This window comes from Oscarella lobularis, chromosome 2 (assembly GCF_947507565.1).
Source record: "Oscarella lobularis chromosome 2, ooOscLobu1.1, whole genome shotgun sequence".
NCBI classification, from domain to species: Eukaryota; Metazoa; Porifera; class Homoscleromorpha; order Homosclerophorida; family Oscarellidae; genus Oscarella; species Oscarella lobularis.
The window spans coordinates 2,219-23,457 of record NC_089176.1 but is presented as its reverse complement, the minus strand read 5'-3'; the positions used below and the strand labels follow the sequence as shown (position 1 = coordinate 23,457).

Here is a 21,239-nt window from a genome sequence, read left to right as displayed (position 1 = left end):
GTGTCGTTATTGAAGACTTGATATTAATTGACACATAGCACGTGTACGTACGCACGCCAAAAAAACACAAAACAATGCACACATCAAACGCGAAAAACGGTGTCGATTAATTTTCTTTTTCTCCGCTCGTTGATTTTGCCGCCAAAGGAAAATTGACTGCCAATCGAACTCCGCGAGCTTTTTTGGTATCAGAACTGATACCAACCGAGTCTCCCAAAACGGGATTCTCCTCGGAACTCTCAGGAGCTTTTTCTTTCTTTACCACCACCACAGAGGCAGCTTCTTCCTGAAGCTTCTTTTTTCCTCCTCCTCCTCCTCCCAAACCCCCCAAAGCTTTGACGTTCTTCTCCATAAGAGCAGAAAGAGGATCATTCTGCTGACTTATTAGAGAAGTACCGGCGGCATCTTGCGGACGTCCGCTGTCGCTGTCGCCGGCGCCGGAGCTTTGAATCTGAGTCATTCTCGCCACAGGTCCAACCAACCCCAAACGTTGATTCGACTGCGACTGAATTATAGGATTCGTTGCCGGTGACGACGGCACGACGACGACGACGTCAGTTTTAGTAGCAAAACTGACGTCATCATCTAGAGAAGAGCAACTGCTCGTCACAGCAAGACTCTCCTCCTTACTACCACTATTATCTGCTGCAATCGGACGAGTTTTGGAATCGTTGACTTGAGCATTATCAACAAGAGTGGCGGCGACGGCGGTTGTCGCTGGAACATTGATAAGACAACTGATGTCCGTATCCTGCGCCGTCGATATTTGAATGTCGGACAAATCGTCAAAAGGCGATTTTCCAGCCATAGCAACCGAATCGCCGACGAGAGGAGTGGTTGCTATGAACGACGGGACGGGATCGTCAAGAAGAGTGCGAGCGGACGTGAAAGACGACGGTGATGACGTCGTAATGGGAAGCGATGACGTGTCAAAATCGACGAGAATGTCCGTCGCTGGAAAATCCATCAAGTTGTGTGAAGCTTGTTTGGAGTAAGAACGAGCCACGGCGGACTCGTTTTCGCCTGCGCCATTGGCTCCTTCGTCGTCACATGACGATGACGCAGAGCCTACTATCTGAACGTCGTCAGCCGAATCAGAATCACTTTCGTCGTCTAAAAAAGAAGAAATAAATAAATAAATAAATTCTAAGTTATCATACCGGTGACGGCAACCGCTCCTGCTTGAGAAGATGATGGAGTAAAGTGCACGAGCTTAACTATAGCATCTTTACCACTTCCCTCAACCTTTGAGACATACATAACTAACTGAGAGTTTATTTCTTCTTTGAACTCGCCTCTACTATTTCTGGTATGGCTTTGAAGAGATTTGCCAACTTGCTGTATCCATAATGTGAGACGATTAACTGTCTCTTGAAATGTTGATGATAGATCCCTATAAAACGATCGAGCGACACTTGCCCCTTCTCGCAAACGCCCAAGAGATCGCGCATTTCTTCGCCAAATTCTTCCTTTGACTTCGCTGGCGTCGTCGTGCCCGTAGTCGTGGTAACGGCGACGGCGGGGGGAGGCGCTTCCGCATCTGGGACGACGGAAACGGACGGTTTCTTTGTCAATTCAACGTATTTGACATCGGTGCCGTCGTCGGATGAAACAATCTGAGAAAATAAATAAATAAATAAATAAATAATCAAGTAGAATGAAACAAGTCTTCGGTACCTTGAGAGTTTGAGGCACTTTTTTAATCAATTCCATGAGCTTGGCGCATCCGTACTCGGCTCGCACTTTGCACTGCTGGCCAATGGTCTTTTGAAAGGCAGGAACGAATTGGCAGAAGGGAAGACGACACTCTGGGCTCTGCTTGATCACTTGGGTGGCAAGATGAGCAAAAATCAAGAGCTTGTTATTCAATTGAACTTTCATCGAAGCCCCTTCGCCCATAATCTAATAAAAAAATCCGTTTTAATAATAAGCGGTGCCAATTGCACTTTACCTTTACGTCCGGTAAAAAGTTGAGAAGATCTGACAACTTTCTGAAGCCGTGTTTTGCCGCCTGAACGATTTCTCGGTAAATTGACGAATATTCGTTTTGAAAGTTGCTCAATTCGATGCAATAGGGAGGTTCCTTCGTTGTCAATAATTCATTGACGTTACGAGAAACGTCAGCCAAGTGATCTACGCAAAGGAGAATTATTGTGACACTTTATACTGTCTCTCATATATTGGCCTTACCCGGAGCCTTGAGTTGAACAATCTTCTCACCACCTGGTGTATCTGTCACAACCTATTATACATTCACTATATTAAAACAATGAAACAAAATATCGCCTTTCTAATTACCTCTGTGACGTCAGACATGACGTCAAATAATTGAAAGAATTCGGCCACTCCGTAATCGCTGAGACGAAGATCTCTTTTGTACATATTTTCATATTTGGTGTGAAAATCGTCGACGGAACAACGAGGACGGCAAAACTCTTCCTTTAGCATGTGAATGATTTGAAGTTTGAGATGATGCAAGGGTTCTCGATGTCGCAAGACGACAACTCGTTGAGAACCACTTCCGTTAACCTAAGATATCTACAGTGAGAAGAGGATCGATCTATCACACACAGGGTCATTCTCACCTGAATTTGCGCTCCAATTGTCGGAAGTTCCAAAAGTTCGGCAAGTTTTCCAACACCGTAATTCTTCACTTTGAGTTGCTTGCCGAAATTCTTGTGATAGGCTGTCGTAATGTGTTGAAAAGGCAGCTGCCATCCCGGTCTTGAATTCAAAAGGACCAGAAGTTCTTGAAGCAATTTGCTCGTCTTTTCATTGCCTGTCGCCGTCGCCGTCGCCGCCGTCGCTGATCCAGCGGGATCGTATCTAACTTTTACGTTTGGAAATGTTGAGCCAAGAAACGACACGCCTGGAATCGATTTGAGAATGTCTTCGAGAGAAATTCCCTTTTCGTGAAACGGTAGTTCGGTCTGAAATGCGGCAACATATTCCGAAGCAACACTAAAAAATAATTCATCAATGCTACGGTGGTAACTAAATGGTATTCGTACCTAAGAAGGTCGATATCTCCACGCGTTTGCAGAAGAAGTACAAGCTGACGATCAAACATTGGACGATTTGGTGGAAGTAGCTTTGCCCTTGGACTTCTTGCGCTAAGGCCAATCACAAGATTGGGCGCTTGCCCGTCCAGAGCGACGGAATCGGGAATTTTATCAAGCAAACTAAAGCGACACGACTTTCCATATCTGAAACGACGAAAGATGAATTTATTAAAAGAAACTGATTAGACTCTTACCGTTCTTGATAGAACTTGAAGAAAGCCTTCAAAGGCAGCCAAGGAGAGAGATGCGAAACCAAGAGCAAATACGCCTTATGCCTAATAGAAGAAACACTCCCTAAGATCTCTTTTGACGACGTGCTTAGCTTACCGAACTTCTTCTAGCGTTTCAGTCATCTTGAGAACAAGTTTAACAGTAATTTGACATCCCAATACAGTTGCACCGGTCAACTCTTTGATGCAACGTGCAGCTGATTCATACGAATCAACGGTGACAAAAATGGAACAAAACTTATCTCCGGAGCTATCGGCGGGCGGATCAAAAGCAAAATGAACTACCTGTGAGGAAGATGAGACAAGTTGACATGCCATAAAGGATCTTCTTACTCGAGCGCGTTTGGTGAAAAGGCCATTGACTTCTGATCTAATTTTGGACTTTGTTAATTCGTTGGATAATCCAACGACGGCCAAATCAACGCCGCCAATGGGATTAAGTGGAGTGATACGAGACGTCAATGCTGGAACACGTAGAGGAGCTTGAATGCGAGCAGTAGCAGCGTGAGGATGACGGGGGGGAGGGGGATGATAAGAGGGAGGAGGTGCAGGCGCCGCCCCCATTGCGGTGGGGTAGGGGAAAGGAGAAGGAAGAAGGAAAGATGAAGGAGGATGAGTGTAGGGCGTCATTAACTTCTGCGTCTGAGGTTGTGGCTGTGGCTGTGACTGTGGCTGCTGAGGAAAAGGTACAGTCGAAGCTGTTGAAGCTTCTAACCGTGTAGCATTGGGCTGTTTCGTTGGAAGAATGGTGACTTTGATTTTTGATCCAAAGACGTCTTGTCCATCCATACGTTTTCTTGCTCTAACAAACAAAATTAGTTTGGGCTTTCTTTCAAATAAACGTTTCTAGACTCCTCTTACTTTTGCGCCAATTCCATGGAAGTAAATTTGAGGACAGCTGCTCCCCGATAAACATTTTTGACCTTTCCTCCACAATTTGTTGAAAGATGGCCCAAGCGCTGTTTCACCTTGAAAGGAGGCAAATCGGCACTGAAATTTTTCACGAGTAATTTGGTCTCGATTGAAGCGAAAACAATCTAGCGGTAGAAAACGTCCCTCCACCATTCATAATGATTAGAGGGTAATAAAATTTACCTTTTCTGGAAGTGACTTTGTGAAATCGTCAAAACAATACGTTTTGTTTGCACACGCTTTGAGCGCTTCTGCCGCTTGACGATTATGAAGCAAAATGATGTTGAAATTTTGTCGATGACGAAAGTCGGACAATTCTCCGGCGAAATTGATATCGCCAGAAACGAGAATAACGGTGGCGGGAGGACGATGAGTTTGAGCGAAACGACGTAGATACTGACGCAATTTGTCGTCGGCTGCGTTCTTTGATTCGGCGTTCACGTGCACAACGTCAACCTAGAAGAGGATTGAATATAGATAATATTGTGTCTTTGTGTTTCTTTTCTTATACTTGAGCTGCATTGAGTTCCTCTATGACTTCTCGTCGTTCTTTCGTTGTATCACATACGCAAATAAATTCGGCTTCCTGTTTTCCCACGTAGAATTTATCTCGTATTTTTCGCACCAAAGCCAAAATGGATTTTCCCCGTGGAACGGGACAATTTTCAATGTCCCAGAAAACGCCCACCGGTTCAAAGTCCCCAGAGGCAGAGGCAGATAGAGAGACTTTTGGCGAATTACTTCCTTCCGATTCAGTGCGATCTCTTCTTCCTTTTGTCGTTTTACTGTTACGTCGGCTCCTTGTCCTTATTTTCCGTTGCTTAACTTTCTCTTTCTGACTACCAATAGAAAATGAAGATGAATTTGAATCAGATTGGCTGCTGTAATCGTCGTTTTCGTCATCGACGACGACGTCATCATCGTCGTCATCATCATCATCGTCATCCGAAATGGATGGAGAAGTAAACATTTTTGTTTGGCTTTCGTGACGATAACGACAATCTGGATCAAGGCACTTTTTCTCTTTCCATTTTCTACATTGTTTCGAAGTACGACGAGCCTCTTCACTGTGCCGATAAGGACACGTCTATATAGAAAATGAAGTCATGGTCTATGGGGGCGTGTCCTTCCCCCAGCTTTTCCTGAAACTCGGCAACTCACCTTTCCCGTCTTCGGTGTGCACGTTTTTCCGTTAACGAAGAAAATGCAGTCGGTAAATGGGCGGAAGTCGACTTTCGTTACGGCGCTCATCAACTTTCCCGTATTTTTGGCTCGTTTCTCCAATTGACTCGGTCCTTTCGTCCTGATTTGAGTTCCCAGCCACGAGCGATTGTTCCACTTTTTTGCTGCCCGTTCGGCGTCGTCCTTTGCGTTGAAATTGACGTAGCCAAACTGCTTCGAAGTACCGTCAGGATTGCGCATGATTTTCGCGCTCGATATCGAGCCGAACGAGCCGAACAAAGCCTTCAGATTGGATTCGGTAACGACCGGTGCCAGCGAACCGACCCAAAGCGGATACGTGCCGAGAGGAGAAGCAGAAGTCATGACGGTGAGTCACCTGTGCCAATACGGGATATAATTAAATTGCGTTACGTCACACTGCAGCTAGAACACCAGGAAGAGGAAGTCGTGTACCATATTACCGTATTCTTATTATGTAAACTCTTCCTTCACAACATGCTGCCCTCACAAAATCTAATTTTCTTTTTCTACAGGATTGTGCGGTATAAATACGGTGACCTGCCTGTGCATCTTACCATTACAGTAAGCGCACTCTTTCCTACCCTCAGCACACGTCTCACATAGAACGCAATGCCTACACGGATACACTACGACCGATCGTTGCCATTCGTGACACTTGATACATTTCAAAGCCTCACGGTGATACACAGCCTACAGTAGTAATGATAGGATAGATAAATAATATGATAGGCTATTTACTTTTTCTATTCGACTCAAATCTTCTTTCAATTTCTTTTGCATCTCTTTTAACTCTGACAAAGGAACTTTGTCCAGATTAGCACTTTTTTCCAAACAATGCAAAAAGCGACTGCTGCTGCTCGCTTCCTCTTTCTCTTTTTCAAAAGCCTGAGAAATGAAATCAAAGTCTCCAAATAACAATTATTATCATCTATACCACCTTCATTTCATTTTCTAATTTTTTCACTTTTTCTGACTTTTCCGTCGCTTCCTTTTTCCACGCTTCGCACGCTTGCCTTGCCTGACCCAACGACTCTTCCCAAGCGGCAACTTTGGAACGAGATTGACTAATCTCCTCTCGAAGACGACGATTTTCACTTTCTAAATTCACAGCAAGAGCAGATGGAGAAGAGGAAGCTGCTTGCGACTGTGACGATGGATTGCTAACAGGACTATGCTTGGGACTTGAAGAGTGTCCTCCTCCTCCTCCTCCTCCTCCTCCTCCTCCTCCTCCGGTGCCGCCGCCAATTGGAACGGAAAAGGGATGATGGTGTTCAAGAGATGAGGGACGGCCTGAAAAGGGATTTGCCTATAGAAACACAATAGGTGGCTTGCTTGTATGATGAATGAGTAGCAAATGAACGCACGTGAACAGGAGAAGGATATGAAGCAGCGGCGGAGACTGCAGCTGCAGCGGCAACAGCTGCAGCGTATCCTCCTTGTCCCATGCCAAAAGGAGGCGTCATTGGAAAAGCAGCAGATGATGATCCCACAGGTCCCGGAAATGAAGAGGACAAGGAAGAGGAAAGAGACGACGCGTGTGATGAACCGACACTTCCGGTTCTACCGGAAGCGGCTTTTCCAATTTCTTTTTCAATTTCACGCATGTCCAAATCTTCCATTTGATTAATGACGTCATCATCGTCGATGTTGAGACCTTGGACGTTGGTGGAAAGATCAAAGAGATCGGGCAAGGAGCCAGAAGGAAAGAAATGAGACGAAGGATGAAAACCCGGATTGGCTGAAGCAGAAAGAGGAGTTCCTGTTAGACTTGCATTGAGACCGGATGCAGGAGACATATCCGGGGATGTGTGATAGGACACAGAGTGATACAAACGAACACTCTATTATAGAGCACGTGTACATATGGATAGATATTATTATTGATCATTGATCTTACCTGTTTTCTTCTCGTTTTTTCTTCTTCACTAAGTGACGTATCATTGTCTATGGCAATAATTTGTTTTCGTACAAGAACTTGTTGCTAAAACGAAAGTAGAGACTTTGAGTTCGTTGAGTGAGTGGGTGAATGGTCACTTACATGTAGATCTTCATCCGCCGCCGCCGCCATTGCTCCTCCTCCTCCTCCTCCTCCTCCTCCCAATCCAAATCCCATTGCTGCTGCCCCTGCTGGCGTATTTCCTTCGTAACTACCCAAACTGCCAACGCTGCTCCCTTCGCGTTCTCCTTGGATCAAGAGCAACGACTTTCCGGCGTTGCCAGGAGCAGAATGAACTAGACCTTCATTTTCTGACTTGTGAGGACGGCTGATGGGGCGTGGCTTTGATAGAGGTGGATGATGATGAGAATGATGATGATGATGATGATGAGAATGAGACTCTTTTCGTGGAGACAATGAAACCGACTAAAGCAAACCCCTTAACCCCCTAAAGTTCATTTCATTTCATTTTCTTTCTTACTCTCATTCCAACGGCTGTAATTGGAGACATTGGTGGTGGCTCGTCTTTGTCAAGAGCATCTTTGTAGCCCTTTAGTTCATCTGCATTTACATCAAGATTACAATAAAATCAATATATTATTAATATTGTGACACCTTCTTTATGTGCAAATGCACAAAAGGGTCCACGTGGACACGTTTTAGTCTGAAGCATATCATAGCATTTGGTGCTTTTATAGATCTACGTACGTACGTAAAGATGATATAATAACCCTAATCATCATTTTCTTTTCTACAGTACCTCCGGATGAAATTGTTGTTCTGTTCGAGTGTGACAATAGCAACATTGATCTCCCTTATCACAATCCCCCGGTTCACACCATTCGTCACCATGTTTCACACTTGGACAAGGAGTCGATCTATACTTGAATTTCTTTGGCGGTCTTCTTTTATCCTTTCCGTTATGATAATACGGGCATGCATAACCTTGACGACACGACTTGGGTGGTTTTCTGCACAATTCCGTTTTGTAATAGAAAAGAACGAATTTGTGGTCTAGAAAAAAACATAAATAATTATAACAATTAATTAATTAATAACCTTGCCATCGAGGATCATCCAATGTAAAACTTCCGCTTGAACGATCTTTTTCTTTTCCTCCTCCTCCTCCTCCTCCTCCTCCTCCTCCTCTAGGTGACATTCCAGCTGATGCTAGAATATCAGCTGTTGCTGCTGCGGCTGTCATCTCGGGCTCTTTGTTATCGTATACGGGACATCGAAGATCGTCTTTTCTGTGAGCAAACCAACAGTGAGGTCCATTCTTATCGCAACTCCCTTTTGAATCCGTTTCGTAATTGCACACTGTCGTTTTATAGTAGCGCAAGTGAAAACGACGTTCCGTATCGCCAGCGTTACGATGCAACAAAGGACATCTGCGCAAAAAAAATGACGTGAAATAACGTGCGCTAATGAAGTGACGTCCATTTTTTTCTTTCGCGTTTCCATTACGTACTCGTCTCCATTTGCGCACGTTCCCGTCGATTCGTCGTAGAGAGTGCAATAGACGTCCGGACTGTAGTTAAATGAGCCGTCGCGTTTGAGTCGAGGCCTACGACGTCGTTGATTCTGAAAATGCCAATTGAAACAGGTGAAAGGACGATGTTGTTGACATTTGTGCTGCGCGAACGCCTGGCACTGTTCCGTGCGAAAGCCCTTCAGATAGCTGCAACGCCAAAGTCCTGCAATTGCATCCTTACCATCCAAATAACTCGCTCACCTGTAATGATGAGGCTTTTCCGCTTGAGCATTGCGGCTATCGGGCATTTCGACGGCGTCTTTCGTCTCCAATCGCGATGCTTCTACACTGAGTTCGTTGATTGGCTGAAATACTAATTGGTTCGACGTCATTGGAACGTGCGTTAAAAATGACGTGTGGTTTGTTTGCAGAAAAGCACGTGACAGAATGGCAAAGCACGATTGGTCGATTGCCTCCTAAAAATAACGACTACCGTCATCTTTGGGGTATTCCGTGCGAACTCACGAAGCGAGACAGCTCGTGCACTGCGGATCGAAGATGGCCTTCTAAAAAGCACTTCTGTGCTTTCCGACACTCCGAAACACTTACCATGGCGTAAGAATCACAAAGTAGGGGCGTCTACGCCCACCCGAACCTCTTCGTTTCCCTAGTTTCCCGACGCTTTTTACCCTGAAACCTGACGGTATCAGAAGAAGAAAACGCGAATTACATACATGGCGGCGGAATTCGTAAGCGACTATCCGCCGTTTTCCTTGTTGGACGACCTCGTGGTCGAAGGCGACGCCACAGGTTCCCTTTTCGACGGCGGCGGCTTCGAAGCTGGAAGCAACGATCTATTCAAACCATCGAATACGAGTGGCTCCTTTGAAATCGGTGAGAAGAAACCGGCATTCCAATGACATCATTGTCTAAAATTAGTATCAGGCTATATTGTTAATTAATGGGCGGTGCTTTCTCTTTAGATGCTGTCTTTGATTTGGATTCTTATCTCGACGATCATGTGCCGCTGCCGCCGCCGCCGCCGCCGGAAGGGGGAACAGCAGCAAAGTCTGATTTTATATTGACTTCTCTTTTATCAACAACTGCAACTACTACTTCTCCTCCTTCTTCCATCATCAAATCTTCATTAAGCGATGACGGTGGTTCGCCACAATCATTGTCATCTCTTGATGGTCCAAGTGAAGATGATAAGTATGCCTTCTCTAAGAATTGCGGCGGCGGCAGAAAGTCGTTTGCTAAGAAAGAAAAGAAGAGGTTGCAGAACAGAAAAGCTGCTACAAAGTATCGAGAAAAAAGAAAGTCAAAAGAGGATGAATTGACGCAGAAGAAAGAAGAATTGGAAAGAATGAATACGGAGCTGAGAGGCAAAGAGGAGAGACTTCTGTGCGAAATCAAACTCGTCAAAGAGCTCTTGGAACGAATCAAACCATCATCATCAGGAAATATTAATTAATTAATACTGTAGTCGTCATTTCCCTTGACCTTTGTAGACTAACTTGTGTTAGTAGTTAGTATTATATACTGTTTCTTTTTGTTGCTATTTGCTGCTACTGTGATTTCAATTTCAATAGATCAATGTTTTTTGAATTCACGTGGTTTATGCAAAGTCCCGTATTAGGTGTAATGGCGTCGTTCGGAGGCTTCGGAGGAGGAGGAGGTCAGCAAAGGCGGGTGCAGAAAAGTCGCGAGGTCCTTGGCTATAGTCGCACTCATCCTTACTCGAGTGGCGGCGGCGGCGGAAGTCGATCGGTCTCCGTTTCTCTTCAATCGCGACTCGGTTACGGAAAAGAAAGAGGAATAGGAAGAGGAAGGGGAAGAGGAACGGCTCAACTATCTCGACGAGACTTACGTCTAACAAAATTGGGTTTGACAACGAAAAAGACGACGGGGGCGGCGAAGGGTTTAGGAAATTTCGACTTGCGTCAAAAATTGTCTGTGGAGGAGGAAAATGTTCGATCGAAGGGAAGAAATGTTCGATCGACATTTTCCAAAGCAATTGAAGAGACATATGGACGGTCTGTCGTCGGTTCAAAAGAAGAAATTCGTCTCATAACGGAACCTCTTTCACCTCCGCCTAAGCCAAAACGATCGAATATCAAGGTTACAATTGAAGGATTGGGAAAATCTACAACTAGACGTGCCGTGGGTGCCGTGCGTGTGAGGGGTCCACAAAGTTTTCTAACTTCTTTCTTTCTTTAGGACTCTACACTCCACGTTGATAAACGACAAGCTCCACTCTTCTTGTCATCATCATCATCATCTACTAGCAGAAATCAGCCTCCAATACTAGCCAATTACAAAGCAATGGGGGCAAGAGGAAGCACTGGAAGAAGAAGGGTTCGTTCACAATTCTTCTTAGGATGATGATGATGATGATGATGATGCTATTAATTTTCATAGCAGCTGAGGGATTTTGAAGAAGAAGAAGAAGAAGAAAGATCTCGTTCACCTTTTCCAACGTTGATTTATGAAGATATTGAGCAGCCAGTTGTTCCTGTTTCTCCTCCTCCTCCTCCGCCGTCGTCGTCGTCGTCGCGAGGCCGTCGTGAAATGACGGAACAATCATATGTAAAATTACACGTGTCTCTAAAGGTACCTATTATTTTTTGGGTTGTCAGCAGATTGGCTTGAAAAGTGGAACGAAGTTGATTGTTTCCAATTTACAGCCAAGTGTGACTTACGAAGATGTTGTGGTGAGAATCGCAGTTTTGACCTATCAGTACAGTATGTCATGATATTGATTTCATAATTATTAGGAATTGTTTTCTGATATTGGCGAATTGCGTTCTGCTTCTTTCATTTCAAATGGCATTGCAGAAGTCGTCTACTGTTCTTCTGAAGATGCAAACGCTGCCTTTAGGAAATATCACCAGAGAAACCTGGATGGTACAGTACATAAAATTAACCCTAACTTTAATATTATAATGGATTGGTTTGGTTATTCATAGGCCAGCCAATGATGATTCGCGTTGGATTGGCTGGAAACCAACCATCATCATCATCATCCTTCTCACGAACCTCGAGTCTTTCACTAAGAAAGGAAATGGTTCCATCTTCTTCATCATACAGTGTTCAATATAAAATGACGTGATGATTATGTTGGAGAAGAGAAAGAAGCAGCTCTGTTCCCTGCACTGCTACTTGTCTTGCTTTCTTTTATTGTTGCATCCTTGCTGCTGTGTACACGTTCGTATGTGAGTGCCTATGAGTGAGAAAATGACATTTTTACTCCATCCATTACTGTAATAGCATGTTGAAAAATCAAAAGATCCAATAGCCTCACATTTGTACGTCGCGCCTATACGTGTAAAAAAGAGGAGGGGGAAGAATTAGCAAAAAAATATTATGATACTGCTGCTGGTCATTCGTTCTACCTGATGTCACCGTGCCAAGCGTTTGTTCGCCTTGAATCACTCCTAAAATGCACACAAACAAGTCGCGTCGTCACCTTCCTCGAAAATTCGAACGTACAGCGTGTGAATCTTCGCGAGAATCCTTCGCTAAGACGCGTGTCGCTCGCGATCAGACAGAAATCGTCGCCCAAACGCCGACAATCGTTCTATATCGCTCGTCGACGAACGGAAACGTCCAAAAGACTCATTCTTCGTACCCGCCGTTGAGAACGTAAAGAGAAAACCTCGCAATCTTCGCTTTTCTCGATGAGCACGCGCAGTGCTATTACGTGATCACGCGCAGCAAAAAAAACGGAGCGAAAGCGGAAAGAACCACTCGACGAAGACGAAGAACGAAGCGCGTTAGCACCGTAGCAAGTGGGGCCCCGCAATGGGGTACAGAATGAAAGTGAGGCCCCTCGTTGGGATCCTCGCCTAAAACTCGACAAACGCAGCTCTACGGCCTATTTCGCAGCGCCGGCAACAACGCTAAAGGTAAGAAACGCTGTGTCTAGAGTCACGGTACCGTGACTCAAGTCTCACGGCTTGGAGTCACGGTAATTTTGTAGTTAAGAGCATGTGATATCACCTCCTACGCAAGGTGGTCGCGGTAGCTCAACGGGCAGGGGGGGGGGTGCTGAGCAGGGCGCTGGGGATGCATGAACCACGGGGCACGTGACGGGTCGAGGGTTCGAATCCCGAAGCGTGATCGTTTTTTTCTTTTTTTTTTTTCTTTCTTTTTTTTCTCTGTACCTAAACGGCGATATACGATCACCCGCGACTGTGGCTTAACCGCCCGTAGCATGGTGGTTCCAGGGGGGCGAAGCCCCCCTCTGCGACCTATGCTCATTGGGGCGGTTAAGCCCGGAGCGGGGCCGCCACCGATACCAGTAAGGTTTAGGGTTAGGGTTGGGTTAGGTACATGAAAAAAACGCCTTTTAAGCTCTCTAGGTTAGGTCCATTCTCTATAGTGCGCTAAACGATTTCTTCCCCTCGGTTACCGTGCGCTACCTGTTACAGTTACGGTGAGTTACTTTACCGTGACTCTAGCCACAGCGGGTAAGAAAACGCCCAAGTGACGCGATCAAATAGGAACACCACCTGCGCGTTGCGAAAACAGAAAAAGCAAAGAAACGCCGTCGCTCTCCTCGCCTAAGTACCCCGCGCGGTCTAGAAACACCGCCGAAGTCTTCGCGCCGCGCGAAAAGCTCCTTTCGCACCCGAAAAACCGCCCGTCTCGCCAAAACGCGAAGATCGCGCACGTGGGGGTGAGGCCCCTCGCAAGGAATCGGTGACAAAAAACACTTTGTACGCCACAATCGCGCTTCGTAAACCCAACTCGCGGAGCGAAACCGAACAAAAAATGATGGCGAAGACCACCGTGAGCAGCAAAAGCAGAAAAACGATCGAGAGAAAGCGATTTTCGGCCGCGTGTTCTCAAAACGCCTCGAAAAGCAGAACCGCGCTCGGGCTGTCATTCACCACGATGTTAAATACTTTCTTTTAGCAGCTATCCCTTTCGAAAGCCACTCAAAACGCCAAAAAACCAAATAAACAACGGGAGAATCGCGTCAAATCAGACGATGTAGAAAACGATTCAGCAAACAAAACCTATAATAATCTACTCGTCCTTCATCATTACTTGTATGCGAAAACGAAAAAGCGAATTTAAAACAAAAGAAGTCGCAATTTTAGAGACCTACAATTTCTATATAAGTAATGAAGCACTCCCGAAAAGTAAAAGGGCTGCGGGTGCCTGTAGCAGTTGATCTCGCTCAACGTCACCACACCCCGCTCAGAGCAAGCGCCGCCCACATTGTGAGCGCATGGTGAACTACGCCCAGCTTAGCCCAGCTTAGCCCAGCTTAGCCCAGCTTAGCCCAGCTTAGCCCAGCTTAGCCCAGGTTAGGGTTAAAAGATGTACCTACTTGGGTGACTAGGTCATATGATACACCGTTGGATAGAGCTTTCAAAGAGCTTTCGAATGGACCTATATCTTCTGTACAAATTTTTTGATTTGAAAAAGTTAATGACAAGTGGTACACCGTTGGAAAGAGAACTTAGGGTTAGGGTTAGGGTTAGGGTTATAGTACGGATATTGCACAAGGCAGATCTGTATCAACTGCTAGTCTCCACGACCGACCTGGAATTAGGTGTCCTGTTTAGAAGGTTGGAGTAATTTGTATACTTATATTTTTCGTTTATCTTTTTTCCTTTTTTTTCCCGTTGAGTTATTCCTTGTAGGTTTTCCGTTTGGTGATTTATGGTGGTGGGGTATTGCCCCTTTGGGGGGGGAAAAGGGGAAGAAGGAAGGGGCCTAGCGAGCGTGGGGAGCAGGAGAGTCGGGTGGGGGGGTTTTGGGATCGATATATTGGTTTTTAGAAAATTCTTGGTAACTATGGCAACAGCAGGGTTTATAGGTTCCTTGGCGAGGTATTACTGGAAGGGGAAGATTGGGTCCTGAATCGCGCTTCTATTGTAAAGTTATGGTTGGTTAAAGGGGTTTGTGTTTAGGAAAATTCTTTTAAGATTTTTAGTTGCTAGGGAGATATGGGAGTGCGTTGGTAAAGTTGCGGAATATAATTCTACCGCGGGTGTCCCTTTCTGAAAAAAATCTTGGGTGTCCTAAGTCATTGTTTATGGAATTATGCTAAAATTTAGAATTCAAAAAGGGGGTCTAAAATCTATAAGTTGCTGGATTAACTTCTTATTTGGTTCTTTGTGGTCGTATAATATATCATTTGAAAGCGTTTTGTGAGTACTATCTACATTCCTATGGGTGACGTCATTGGGTGTGATCTCTATTGATTATTACTAAATACGTGTTTTAGAAGACCTTCAACTTATACTGCTTATTCTATATAGTAGGTTAAGAGTATTGGCAATTATTTTACTGGGGTTTTGTAGAGAATTTTATGTAGTTTAATATGGGTGTAAGGTCTCTTGGGCGTATTTGAGGTTTGATGTAATAAAATTCCGTTTTAACGATGTGTTCACATTTGCGTTTCTGATAATTTTCAGCTACGTTCTAAATTGGGAACGGTGGTGGGCGTGTAGTGTTGTGGGTTTTTTGACTTGTGGGGAGTCTTTCTTATTTATTTTTCATTGATGATTTGAAATTTCCGTGGTGGTTATCCGGGGTTACGCGCATACGGGGTTAGGATTTTCTTTCATTTCTACGGTGGCTTTAAATGGGGCGAAGGAGAGGGAATGAGAGGGAATTGGTCGCGACGAAAGGTAGATTGCATGTTTGTGTGTCTTTTCATCGCGCGTGTTTTTGTTGCGGGGTCACCTACGCGTTCTATCCGTTTTCGTATTATTATTATTCGCTCTCTGCGCTAGTTTTGGAGTTAGATCGTTGCGCGACGGGTTTTAGGGCGTGCTCGAGGGGTCGTTTACGTCACGCGGTGGAAGTTGGGGGCCCGCGTGGGGAAACCGGCGTCGTTGTCGTGATTTTTTGCGTTCTCGGGTGTTTTCGCGTGTTGTATGTTGTGCGGGTGAGAGTAGGGCGTGGATTTGTGTATGGTTTGGTTGTTGTTTCCTAAGTAGTTCGTTGTGTTCATAGGGGGGAGGTTTGTTTCATTTTTTTCTTTTTTTCAGGTTGTTTTTTAGGGAAGGCTTGTTGCGAGGCTTTGTTAGATAAGTGCATCATCATTTTATGCGTTGTATGGGCTTTGGTTTTTTGTGTTGTGTAGAGATGGGTCATGCAGGAAATTAATCATAAGGTGTGGTTTTAATTTATTCTTTTCCTATTTTGGTTTTTAATTCGTTTGTTTTAGGGGTATATGTATGGAGGGATCATCGGAGGGATGGGGCTCGCGAGAGAGGAGAGGAATGCGCGATAGGTGAGAGAAAGGAATGGCAGCGGATCGGTCGATGGTATGTGCTGTAGGTATTATTCTTTTTGATGAATTATTTTAAATTGTTTATTTTAGGGGCATATGTATGGAAGGATGAGAGGAGGAATAGGACACGCGAGGGAGGAGAGGGATGAGCGATGTGTGAGAGTGGATGAGCAGCGGATCGATCGGTGGTATGTGTTATAGGTATTATTCTTTTTAGTGAATTATTTTAAATCGCTTATTCTAGGGGCATATGTATGGAAGGATCAGAGGAGGGATGGGACACGCAAGAGAGGAGAGGGATGAGCGATGGGTGAGAGAAGGGATTGGCAGCGGATCGATCGATGGTATGTGTTATAGGTATTAGTCTTTTTAGGGAATTATTTTAAATCGTTTATTCTAGGGGCATATGTATGGAAGGATCAGAGGAGGGATGGGACACGCAAGAGAGAAGAGGGATGAGCGATGGGTGAGAGAAGGGATTAGCAGCGGATCGATCGATGGTACGTGTTATAGGTATTATTCTTTTTAGTGAATTATTTTAAATCGTTTATTCTAGGGGCATATGTATGGAAGGATCAGAGGAGTGATGGGACACGCAAGAGAGAAGAGGGATGAGCGATGGGTGAGAGAAGGGATTAGCAGCGGATCGATCGATGGTACGTGTTATAGGTATTATTCTTTTTAGTGAATTATTTTAAATCGTTTATTCTAGGGGCATATGTATGGAAGGATCAGAGGAGGAATGGGACACGCAAGAGAGGAGAGGGATGAGCGGTGGGTGAGAGAAGGGATTGGCAGCGGATCGATCGATGGTATGTGTTATAGGTATTATTCTTTTTAGTGAATTATTTTAAATCGTTTATTCTAGGGGCATATGTATGGAAGGATCAGAGGAGGGATGGGACACGCAAGAGAGGAGAGGGATGAGCGATGGGTGAGAGAAGGGATTGGCAGCGGATCGATCGATGGTATGTGTTATAGGTATTATTCTTTTTAGGGAATTATTTTAAATCGTTTATTCTAGGGGCATATGTATGGAAGGATCAGAGGAGGGATGGGACACGCAAGAGAGAAGAGGGATGAGCGATGGGTGAGAGAAGGGATTAGCAGCGGATCGATCGATGGTACGTGTTATAGGTATTATTCTTTTTAGTGAATTATTTTAAATCGCTTATTCTAGGGGCATATGTATGGAAGGATCAGAGGAGGAATGGGACACGCAAGAGAGGAGAGGGATGAGCGGTGGGTGAGAGAAGGGATTGGCAGCGGATCGATCGATGGTATGTGTTATAGGTATTATTCTTTTTAGTGAATTATTTTAAATCGTTTATTCTAGGGGCATATGTATGGGAGGATGAGAGGAGGGATGGGACGCGCGAGGGAGGAGAGGGATGAGCGATGTGTGAGAGTGGATGAGCAGCGGATCGATCTATGGTATGTGTTATGGGTATTATTCTTTTTAGTGAATTATTTTAAATCGTTTATTCTAGGGGCATATGTATGGAAGGATCAGAGGAGGGATGGGACACGCAAGAGAGGAGAGGGATGAGCGGTGGGTGAGAGAAGGGATTGGCAGCGGATCGATCGATGGTATGTGTTATAGGTATTATTCTTTTTAGTGAATTATTTTAAATCGTTTATTCTAGGGGCATATGTATGGAAGGATCAGAGGAGGGATGGGACACGTAAGAGAGGAGAAGGATGAGCGATGGGTGAGAGAAGGGATTGGCAGCGGATCGGACGATGGTATGTGTTATAGGTATTATTCTTTTTAGTGAATTATTTTAAATCGTTTATTCTAGGGGCATATGTATGGAAGGATCAGAGGAGGGATGGGACACGCAAGAGAGGAGAGGGATGAGCGGTGGGTGAGAGAAGGGATTGGCAGCGGATCGATCGATGGTATGTGTTATAGGTATTATTCTTTTTAGTGAATTATTTTAAATCGTTTATTCTAGGGGCATATGTATGGAAGGATCAGAGGAGGGATGGGACACGTAAGAGAGGAGAAGGATGAGCGATGGGTGAGAGAAGGGATTGGCAGCGGATCGGACGATTGTATGTGCTATGGGTATTACTTCTTTTAACGAATTATTTTAACTCGTTTGTTCTAGAGGCATACGTATGGAGGGATCAGAGGAGAGATGGGACACGCGAGGGAGGAGAGGGATGAGCGATGGGTGAGAGAAAAGATTGGCAGCGGATCGGACGATGGTATGTGCTATGGGTATTATTCCTTTTAACGAATTGTTTTAACTCGTTTGTTCTAGGGGCATATGTATGGAAGGATCAGAGGAGAGATGGGACACGCGAGGGAGGAGAGGGGTGAGCGATGTGTGAGAGAGGATGAGTATCGGATCGATCGATGGCATGTGTTATAAGTATTATTCTTTTTTAATGAATTTTTTAGGGTATTTTAGGGGCATGGGTATGGAGGAATTGGGGGAAGGGGGGAAGAGGCATGCAGAGGAGAGTGAGCGATGAAGGAGGGGGTGAACAGAACAATCAAGTGGGAGGAATTTTGAGGTATGGGGTTGAGATACCTTTGGGCTTTTATTTGGTGGGCTGATATTTTTTCTTTTTTTCGTTTCTGTAGAATTTGGTTGTGGGAAGTCAAGCGGAAGAGTCAGTCATAGAAAAAGAATGGAGGAGAGAAGGCTTTGGAAGCGTTCATTTGTGGTGAGTTTCTGGGTAGTGTATGTAGTGTGTGTTTTATTTGTTTATATGGTCTATTAGAGTTAGTCTGTTAGAGTTAGAAGGGGAGTCTTTCATCCTTTGCGTTGAGTCCCTTTGGTTTTCTTGTTTCCAGGCACGAGATCCAGTGTTGTTCTAACCAGTGTAAATCGTATGATGAGTCCGGGATTGAGTCGATAGGTTGTACCCCTAGTTTGTCTAGAGATTTCCACCCGTGGTCATGGAAGTGGGCGTAAAGGTAGAGGTCTTTCTTTTGGTGGTAGTGGCTACGGTGTCGTTGCATTCGTTTTGCTAGAGTGGTGGTAGTTTGGCCAATGTACTGTTTGCCACAGTCGGGGCATTCCAAGAGGTATATTAAGTTTTTTGAACTGCATGAGAATGTATCCGTGATAGGGTATGTTTCATTGGTGACTAGGCTGGTGAAGGATGTTCTCCTGCGTAAGATCGGGCAGCATTTGCAGTTGGAGATTTTGCATGGTGTGATTGTTGTATAGATGGTTTCAAGTGTGGGCGGGGTTGTTGGTGGAGTATTGCTGGTAGGGGTTGTGGTGGTAGTAGGGAGTTTTGCTCTTACGAGAGTGTCTGCTAGATTTTTTGTGCGTTTAAATGCTATCTTTGGTTTTGTAGGGAAGATGGAGTGTAGTAAGGGGGTTGTTTCAATGCGTTTCCATAGATCGTTAAGTGTTTTTCGTAGGTTAGGAAACCAGGGGTCGTATGGGATGACTAGTGTAAGGGGTGGTTTGGAGTTTTCTTTTGTTGTAACGGTTGCGGGGTCTGGAATTTTTTCAATAAGTTGCGTTCGTCGTGTGAACGGAAATTGCTTGTTTATGTCCTTAATTAGTTTTCGAGGGTAGCCTCGATTGAGAAATCGTGTTTTTTGGTTTTCTCTGTGGTTTAGGAAGTCACCTAGTGAGGAGGTTGATCTTAGAAAGCGGTGTAATTCACCAGTGACTACGCTTCTTTTCATTGATATTGGGTGTGATGAAGTGTAGTGTAGGTATTGAAATTTGTTGGTTGGTTTGATATGGGTAGTGATGTCTAGTATCCCGATTTGGTTGAACCGATTACCTTTGAAGATATCTATATCCAGGAATGTAGTGTTTGTGTGGCTGATTTCTGATGTGAATTTTATAGTTGGGTGGAATTCGTTGAGGTTAGTGAGAAAGGTGTTTAGGTTCTGTTCAGAGGTTGTCCAAAGTAGAAATATGTCATCGATATAGCGTAGCCAGTAAAGTGGTGTATGTGGTTGTGACGTGAGGAATTTCTGTTCGAGGTGTGCCATGAATAGGTTTGCCAGGGATGGGGCTGTTTTCGTCCCCATGGCTGTGCCTCTGAGTTGGAGGTACGGTTTATTATTAAAGATAAACGTGTTGTTTGCAAGAATATAGTAGAGGAAAATCTTAATCATGTTGGTTATATTTGGATCGTTATAGTGTTGTTGCACAAATGTGCCACAAACGTTGATAGCTTCGTTTTGAGGGATAGAAGGGTAGAGGGATTTCACATCTAATGCTACTAAGATTGTTGTTGAAGGGAGGGAGACGTTGTCCAGTATTTTTATAAGGTGTGAGCTGTCTCGTATGTAGCTTGGTTGTTGGGTAGCAATAGGTTGGAGGTAGGAGTCTACCAGTGCAGATATTAGCTCCGTTGGTCCTGATGATCCACTGCAGATTGGTCTAACACCGTGGGGGTTTTTATGGAGTTTTTTAAGAAAGTAGAGTATTTGAGTGCGTGTGTTTTCTGGATCTGGGAGTAAGTGTTTGTAGGTATAATAATCAAGCGGTCCATGTTGGTAGAAGTGTTGTATTGCTGTTGCAATTGAGTTTACAATTGCTGGTGTGGGGTCTTCTGTTAGTGGTTTATAAATTTCCGGTTGGGTAAGGTGTGTGAGTCCTTCTGTTATATAGTTAGTTGTGTCCTCTATAACAATGCAAGATCCCTTATCTGCTCTTTTAATGACGATGTCTTTGTAGGATTTAAGGTTTTTAATGGCTGTACGTTCCTCTTTAGAGGTGTTGAGTCTAGGTCTTTTAGGTTTCAAGGCTAATGCATGGCTTTTAAGTGCGGTAATAAAGTGTTCAAGTTGGTGATTTTTTACATGTTTTAGTGTGAAGGATGATTTTGGTTTGAGTGGGTGTTTAGGATGTGTTTTATTTATTGGATTTTGATGGGTAAAATAATATTGGAGGCGGAGTTTTCGAGCAAATCCCGTGATTGATTTTAGTAAGTCTTTTTTATTAGGGCGGAGGGGTGTTGGGCAGAAGGAGAGTCCTTTTTGGAGCACGGAGTGTTCGTGTGTGGTGAGTACGCGGGACGAAAGGTTTATAACAGTGTTTGCTTTAGAATCTTTTTTTATTTTCGATAGAAGGGACAACAAGGCGGACAATCTCTGTCTACGCTTTAGAAGCGACCTTCGTGACCTCGGCCGGATGACCTTCTGCTTCGGGAGTCGCCGTGGGCGTTTCTTCCC

The 21,239-nt window shown here is 44.5% G+C and overlaps 5 protein-coding genes and 1 long non-coding RNA gene across 10 annotated transcripts; 3 read left to right on the top strand and 3 right to left on the bottom strand.

The window, feature by feature from the left end:
• Window positions 1–3: 3 nt before the first annotated feature.
• On the bottom strand, window positions 4–5,771 carry LOC136183326 (meiosis regulator and mRNA stability factor 1-like). Its single transcript, XM_065969924.1, has 16 exons — window positions 5,366–5,771; window positions 4,716–5,291; window positions 4,388–4,660; window positions 4,154–4,329; window positions 3,626–4,094; window positions 3,390–3,577; window positions 3,257–3,337; window positions 3,012–3,206; window positions 2,586–2,961; window positions 2,299–2,529; window positions 2,191–2,242; window positions 1,952–2,133; window positions 1,678–1,902; window positions 1,296–1,616; window positions 1,161–1,245; window positions 4–1,113 (listed from the first exon to the last, which is right to left on the bottom strand). Exons 1-16 carry the CDS (start codon window positions 5,747–5,749, stop codon window positions 107–109), a joined length of 4,821 nt encoding a protein of 1,606 aa, XP_065825996.1. The 5' UTR covers window positions 5,750–5,771; the 3' UTR covers window positions 4–106.
• LOC136183327 (putative E3 ubiquitin-protein ligase UNKL) lies at window positions 5,766–9,651 on the bottom strand. Its single transcript, XM_065969925.1, has 13 exons — window positions 9,343–9,651; window positions 9,079–9,293; window positions 8,815–9,024; window positions 8,403–8,734; window positions 8,104–8,357; window positions 7,959–8,043; window positions 7,825–7,904; window positions 7,446–7,769; window positions 7,305–7,388; window positions 6,772–7,248; window positions 6,345–6,713; window positions 6,146–6,292; window positions 5,766–6,097 (listed from the first exon to the last, which is right to left on the bottom strand). The coding sequence occupies exons 1-13, from the start codon at window positions 9,427–9,429 to the stop codon at window positions 5,900–5,902; spliced, it is 2,862 nt and encodes a 953-aa protein (XP_065825997.1). The 5' UTR covers window positions 9,430–9,651; the 3' UTR covers window positions 5,766–5,899.
• Window positions 9,286–10,425, top strand: LOC136183335 (cyclic AMP-dependent transcription factor ATF-4-like). Its single transcript, XM_065969941.1, has 3 exons — window positions 9,286–9,432; window positions 9,489–9,711; window positions 9,801–10,425. The coding sequence occupies exons 2-3, from the start codon at window positions 9,552–9,554 to the stop codon at window positions 10,289–10,291; spliced, it is 651 nt and encodes a 216-aa protein (XP_065826013.1). The 5' UTR covers window positions 9,286–9,432; window positions 9,489–9,551; the 3' UTR covers window positions 10,292–10,425.
• A 29-nt stretch (window positions 10,426–10,454) lies between these two features.
• On the top strand, window positions 10,455–12,120 carry LOC136183333 (uncharacterized). 4 transcript variants are annotated; one of them, XM_065969938.1, is made up of 6 exons: window positions 10,455–10,980; window positions 11,038–11,175; window positions 11,239–11,406; window positions 11,457–11,531; window positions 11,595–11,724; window positions 11,787–12,120. In XM_065969938.1, exons 1-6 carry the CDS (start codon window positions 10,462–10,464, stop codon window positions 11,927–11,929), a joined length of 1,173 nt encoding a protein of 390 aa, XP_065826010.1. In that variant the 5' UTR covers window positions 10,455–10,461; the 3' UTR covers window positions 11,930–12,120. The 4 variants fall into 4 exon arrangements, with proteins under 4 accessions (XP_065826010.1, XP_065826009.1, XP_065826008.1 ...); XM_065969937.1 differs by having other exon boundaries at window positions 10,455–10,989; window positions 11,242–11,406; XM_065969936.1 differs by having other exon boundaries at window positions 10,455–10,989; window positions 11,460–11,531.
• LOC136183338 (uncharacterized) lies at window positions 11,865–12,666 on the bottom strand. 2 transcript variants are annotated; one of them, XR_010669141.1, is made up of 5 exons: window positions 12,449–12,666; window positions 12,310–12,397; window positions 12,213–12,254; window positions 12,122–12,136; window positions 11,865–12,040 (listed from the first exon to the last, which is right to left on the bottom strand). It is a non-coding gene; the product is annotated as an uncharacterized lncRNA (long non-coding RNA). The 2 variants fall into 2 exon arrangements; XR_010669140.1 differs by having other exon boundaries at window positions 12,310–12,660.
• A 3,422-nt stretch (window positions 12,667–16,088) lies between these two features.
• Window positions 16,089–19,468, top strand: LOC136183986 (uncharacterized). The gene is made up of 21 exons (XM_065970804.1): window positions 16,089–16,109; window positions 16,166–16,263; window positions 16,320–16,385; window positions 16,476–16,541; window positions 16,649–16,744; window positions 16,788–16,853; window positions 16,944–17,009; window positions 17,100–17,165; window positions 17,256–17,317; window positions 17,412–17,419; window positions 17,566–17,627; window positions 17,722–17,760; window positions 17,878–17,943; window positions 18,034–18,072; window positions 18,190–18,255; window positions 18,346–18,400; window positions 18,486–18,635; window positions 18,672–18,754; window positions 19,185–19,246; window positions 19,397–19,411; window positions 19,464–19,468. The coding sequence occupies exons 1-21, from the start codon at window positions 16,089–16,091 to the stop codon at window positions 19,466–19,468; spliced, it is 1,257 nt and encodes a 418-aa protein (XP_065826876.1).
• Window positions 19,469–21,239: the final 1,771 nt, after the last annotated feature.

Excerpts from the sequence above, each read along its gene's own strand:
- LOC136183326 (XM_065969924.1), bottom strand. The coding sequence starts at position 5,749 with ATGACTTCTGCTTCTCCTCTCGGCACGTATCCGCTTTGGGTCGGTTCG. Across the intron at positions 5,292-5,365 it reads GCACACCGAAGACGGGAAAG|ACGTGTCCTTATCGGCACAG; the intron begins GTGAGTTGCCGA and ends TTTTCTATATAG. Across the intron at positions 2,530-2,585 it reads CAATTGGAGCGCAAATTCAG|GTTAACGGAAGTGGTTCTCA; the intron begins GTGAGAATGACC and ends TAGATATCTTAG.
- LOC136183327 (XM_065969925.1), bottom strand. The coding sequence starts at position 9,429 with ATGGTAAGTGTTTCGGAGTGTCGGAAAGCACAGAAGTGCTTTTTAGAA. Across the intron at positions 8,735-8,814 it reads ACGTGCGCAAATGGAGACGA|ATGTCCTTTGTTGCATCGTA; the intron begins GTACGTAATGGA and ends TTTTTTGCGCAG. Across the intron at positions 8,358-8,402 it reads GGATGATCCTCGATGGCAAG|ACCACAAATTCGTTCTTTTC; the intron begins GTTATTAATTAA and ends GTTTTTTTCTAG.
- LOC136183335 (XM_065969941.1), top strand. The coding sequence starts at position 9,552 with ATGGCGGCGGAATTCGTAAGCGACTATCCGCCGTTTTCCTTGTTGGAC. Across the intron at positions 9,712-9,800 it reads GAGTGGCTCCTTTGAAATCG|ATGCTGTCTTTGATTTGGAT; the intron begins GTGAGAAGAAAC and ends CTTTCTCTTTAG.
- LOC136183333 (XM_065969935.1), top strand. The coding sequence starts at position 10,462 with ATGGCGTCGTTCGGAGGCTTCGGAGGAGGAGGAGGTCAGCAAAGGCGG. Across the intron at positions 11,407-11,456 it reads AAATGACGGAACAATCATAT|CAGATTGGCTTGAAAAGTGG; the intron begins GTAAAATTACAC and ends TTGGGTTGTCAG. Across the intron at positions 11,532-11,594 it reads TGACTTACGAAGATGTTGTG|GAATTGTTTTCTGATATTGG; the intron begins GTGAGAATCGCA and ends CATAATTATTAG.
- LOC136183986 (XM_065970804.1), top strand. The coding sequence starts at position 16,089 with ATGGCAGCGGATCGGTCGATG. Across the intron at positions 17,761-17,877 it reads TCAGAGGAGGGATGGGACAC|GGGCATATGTATGGAAGGAT; the intron begins GTAAGAGAGGAG and ends CGTTTATTCTAG. Across the intron at positions 18,256-18,345 it reads AGGAGAGGGATGAGCGATGG|GGGCATATGTATGGAAGGAT; the intron begins GTGAGAGAAAAG and ends CGTTTGTTCTAG.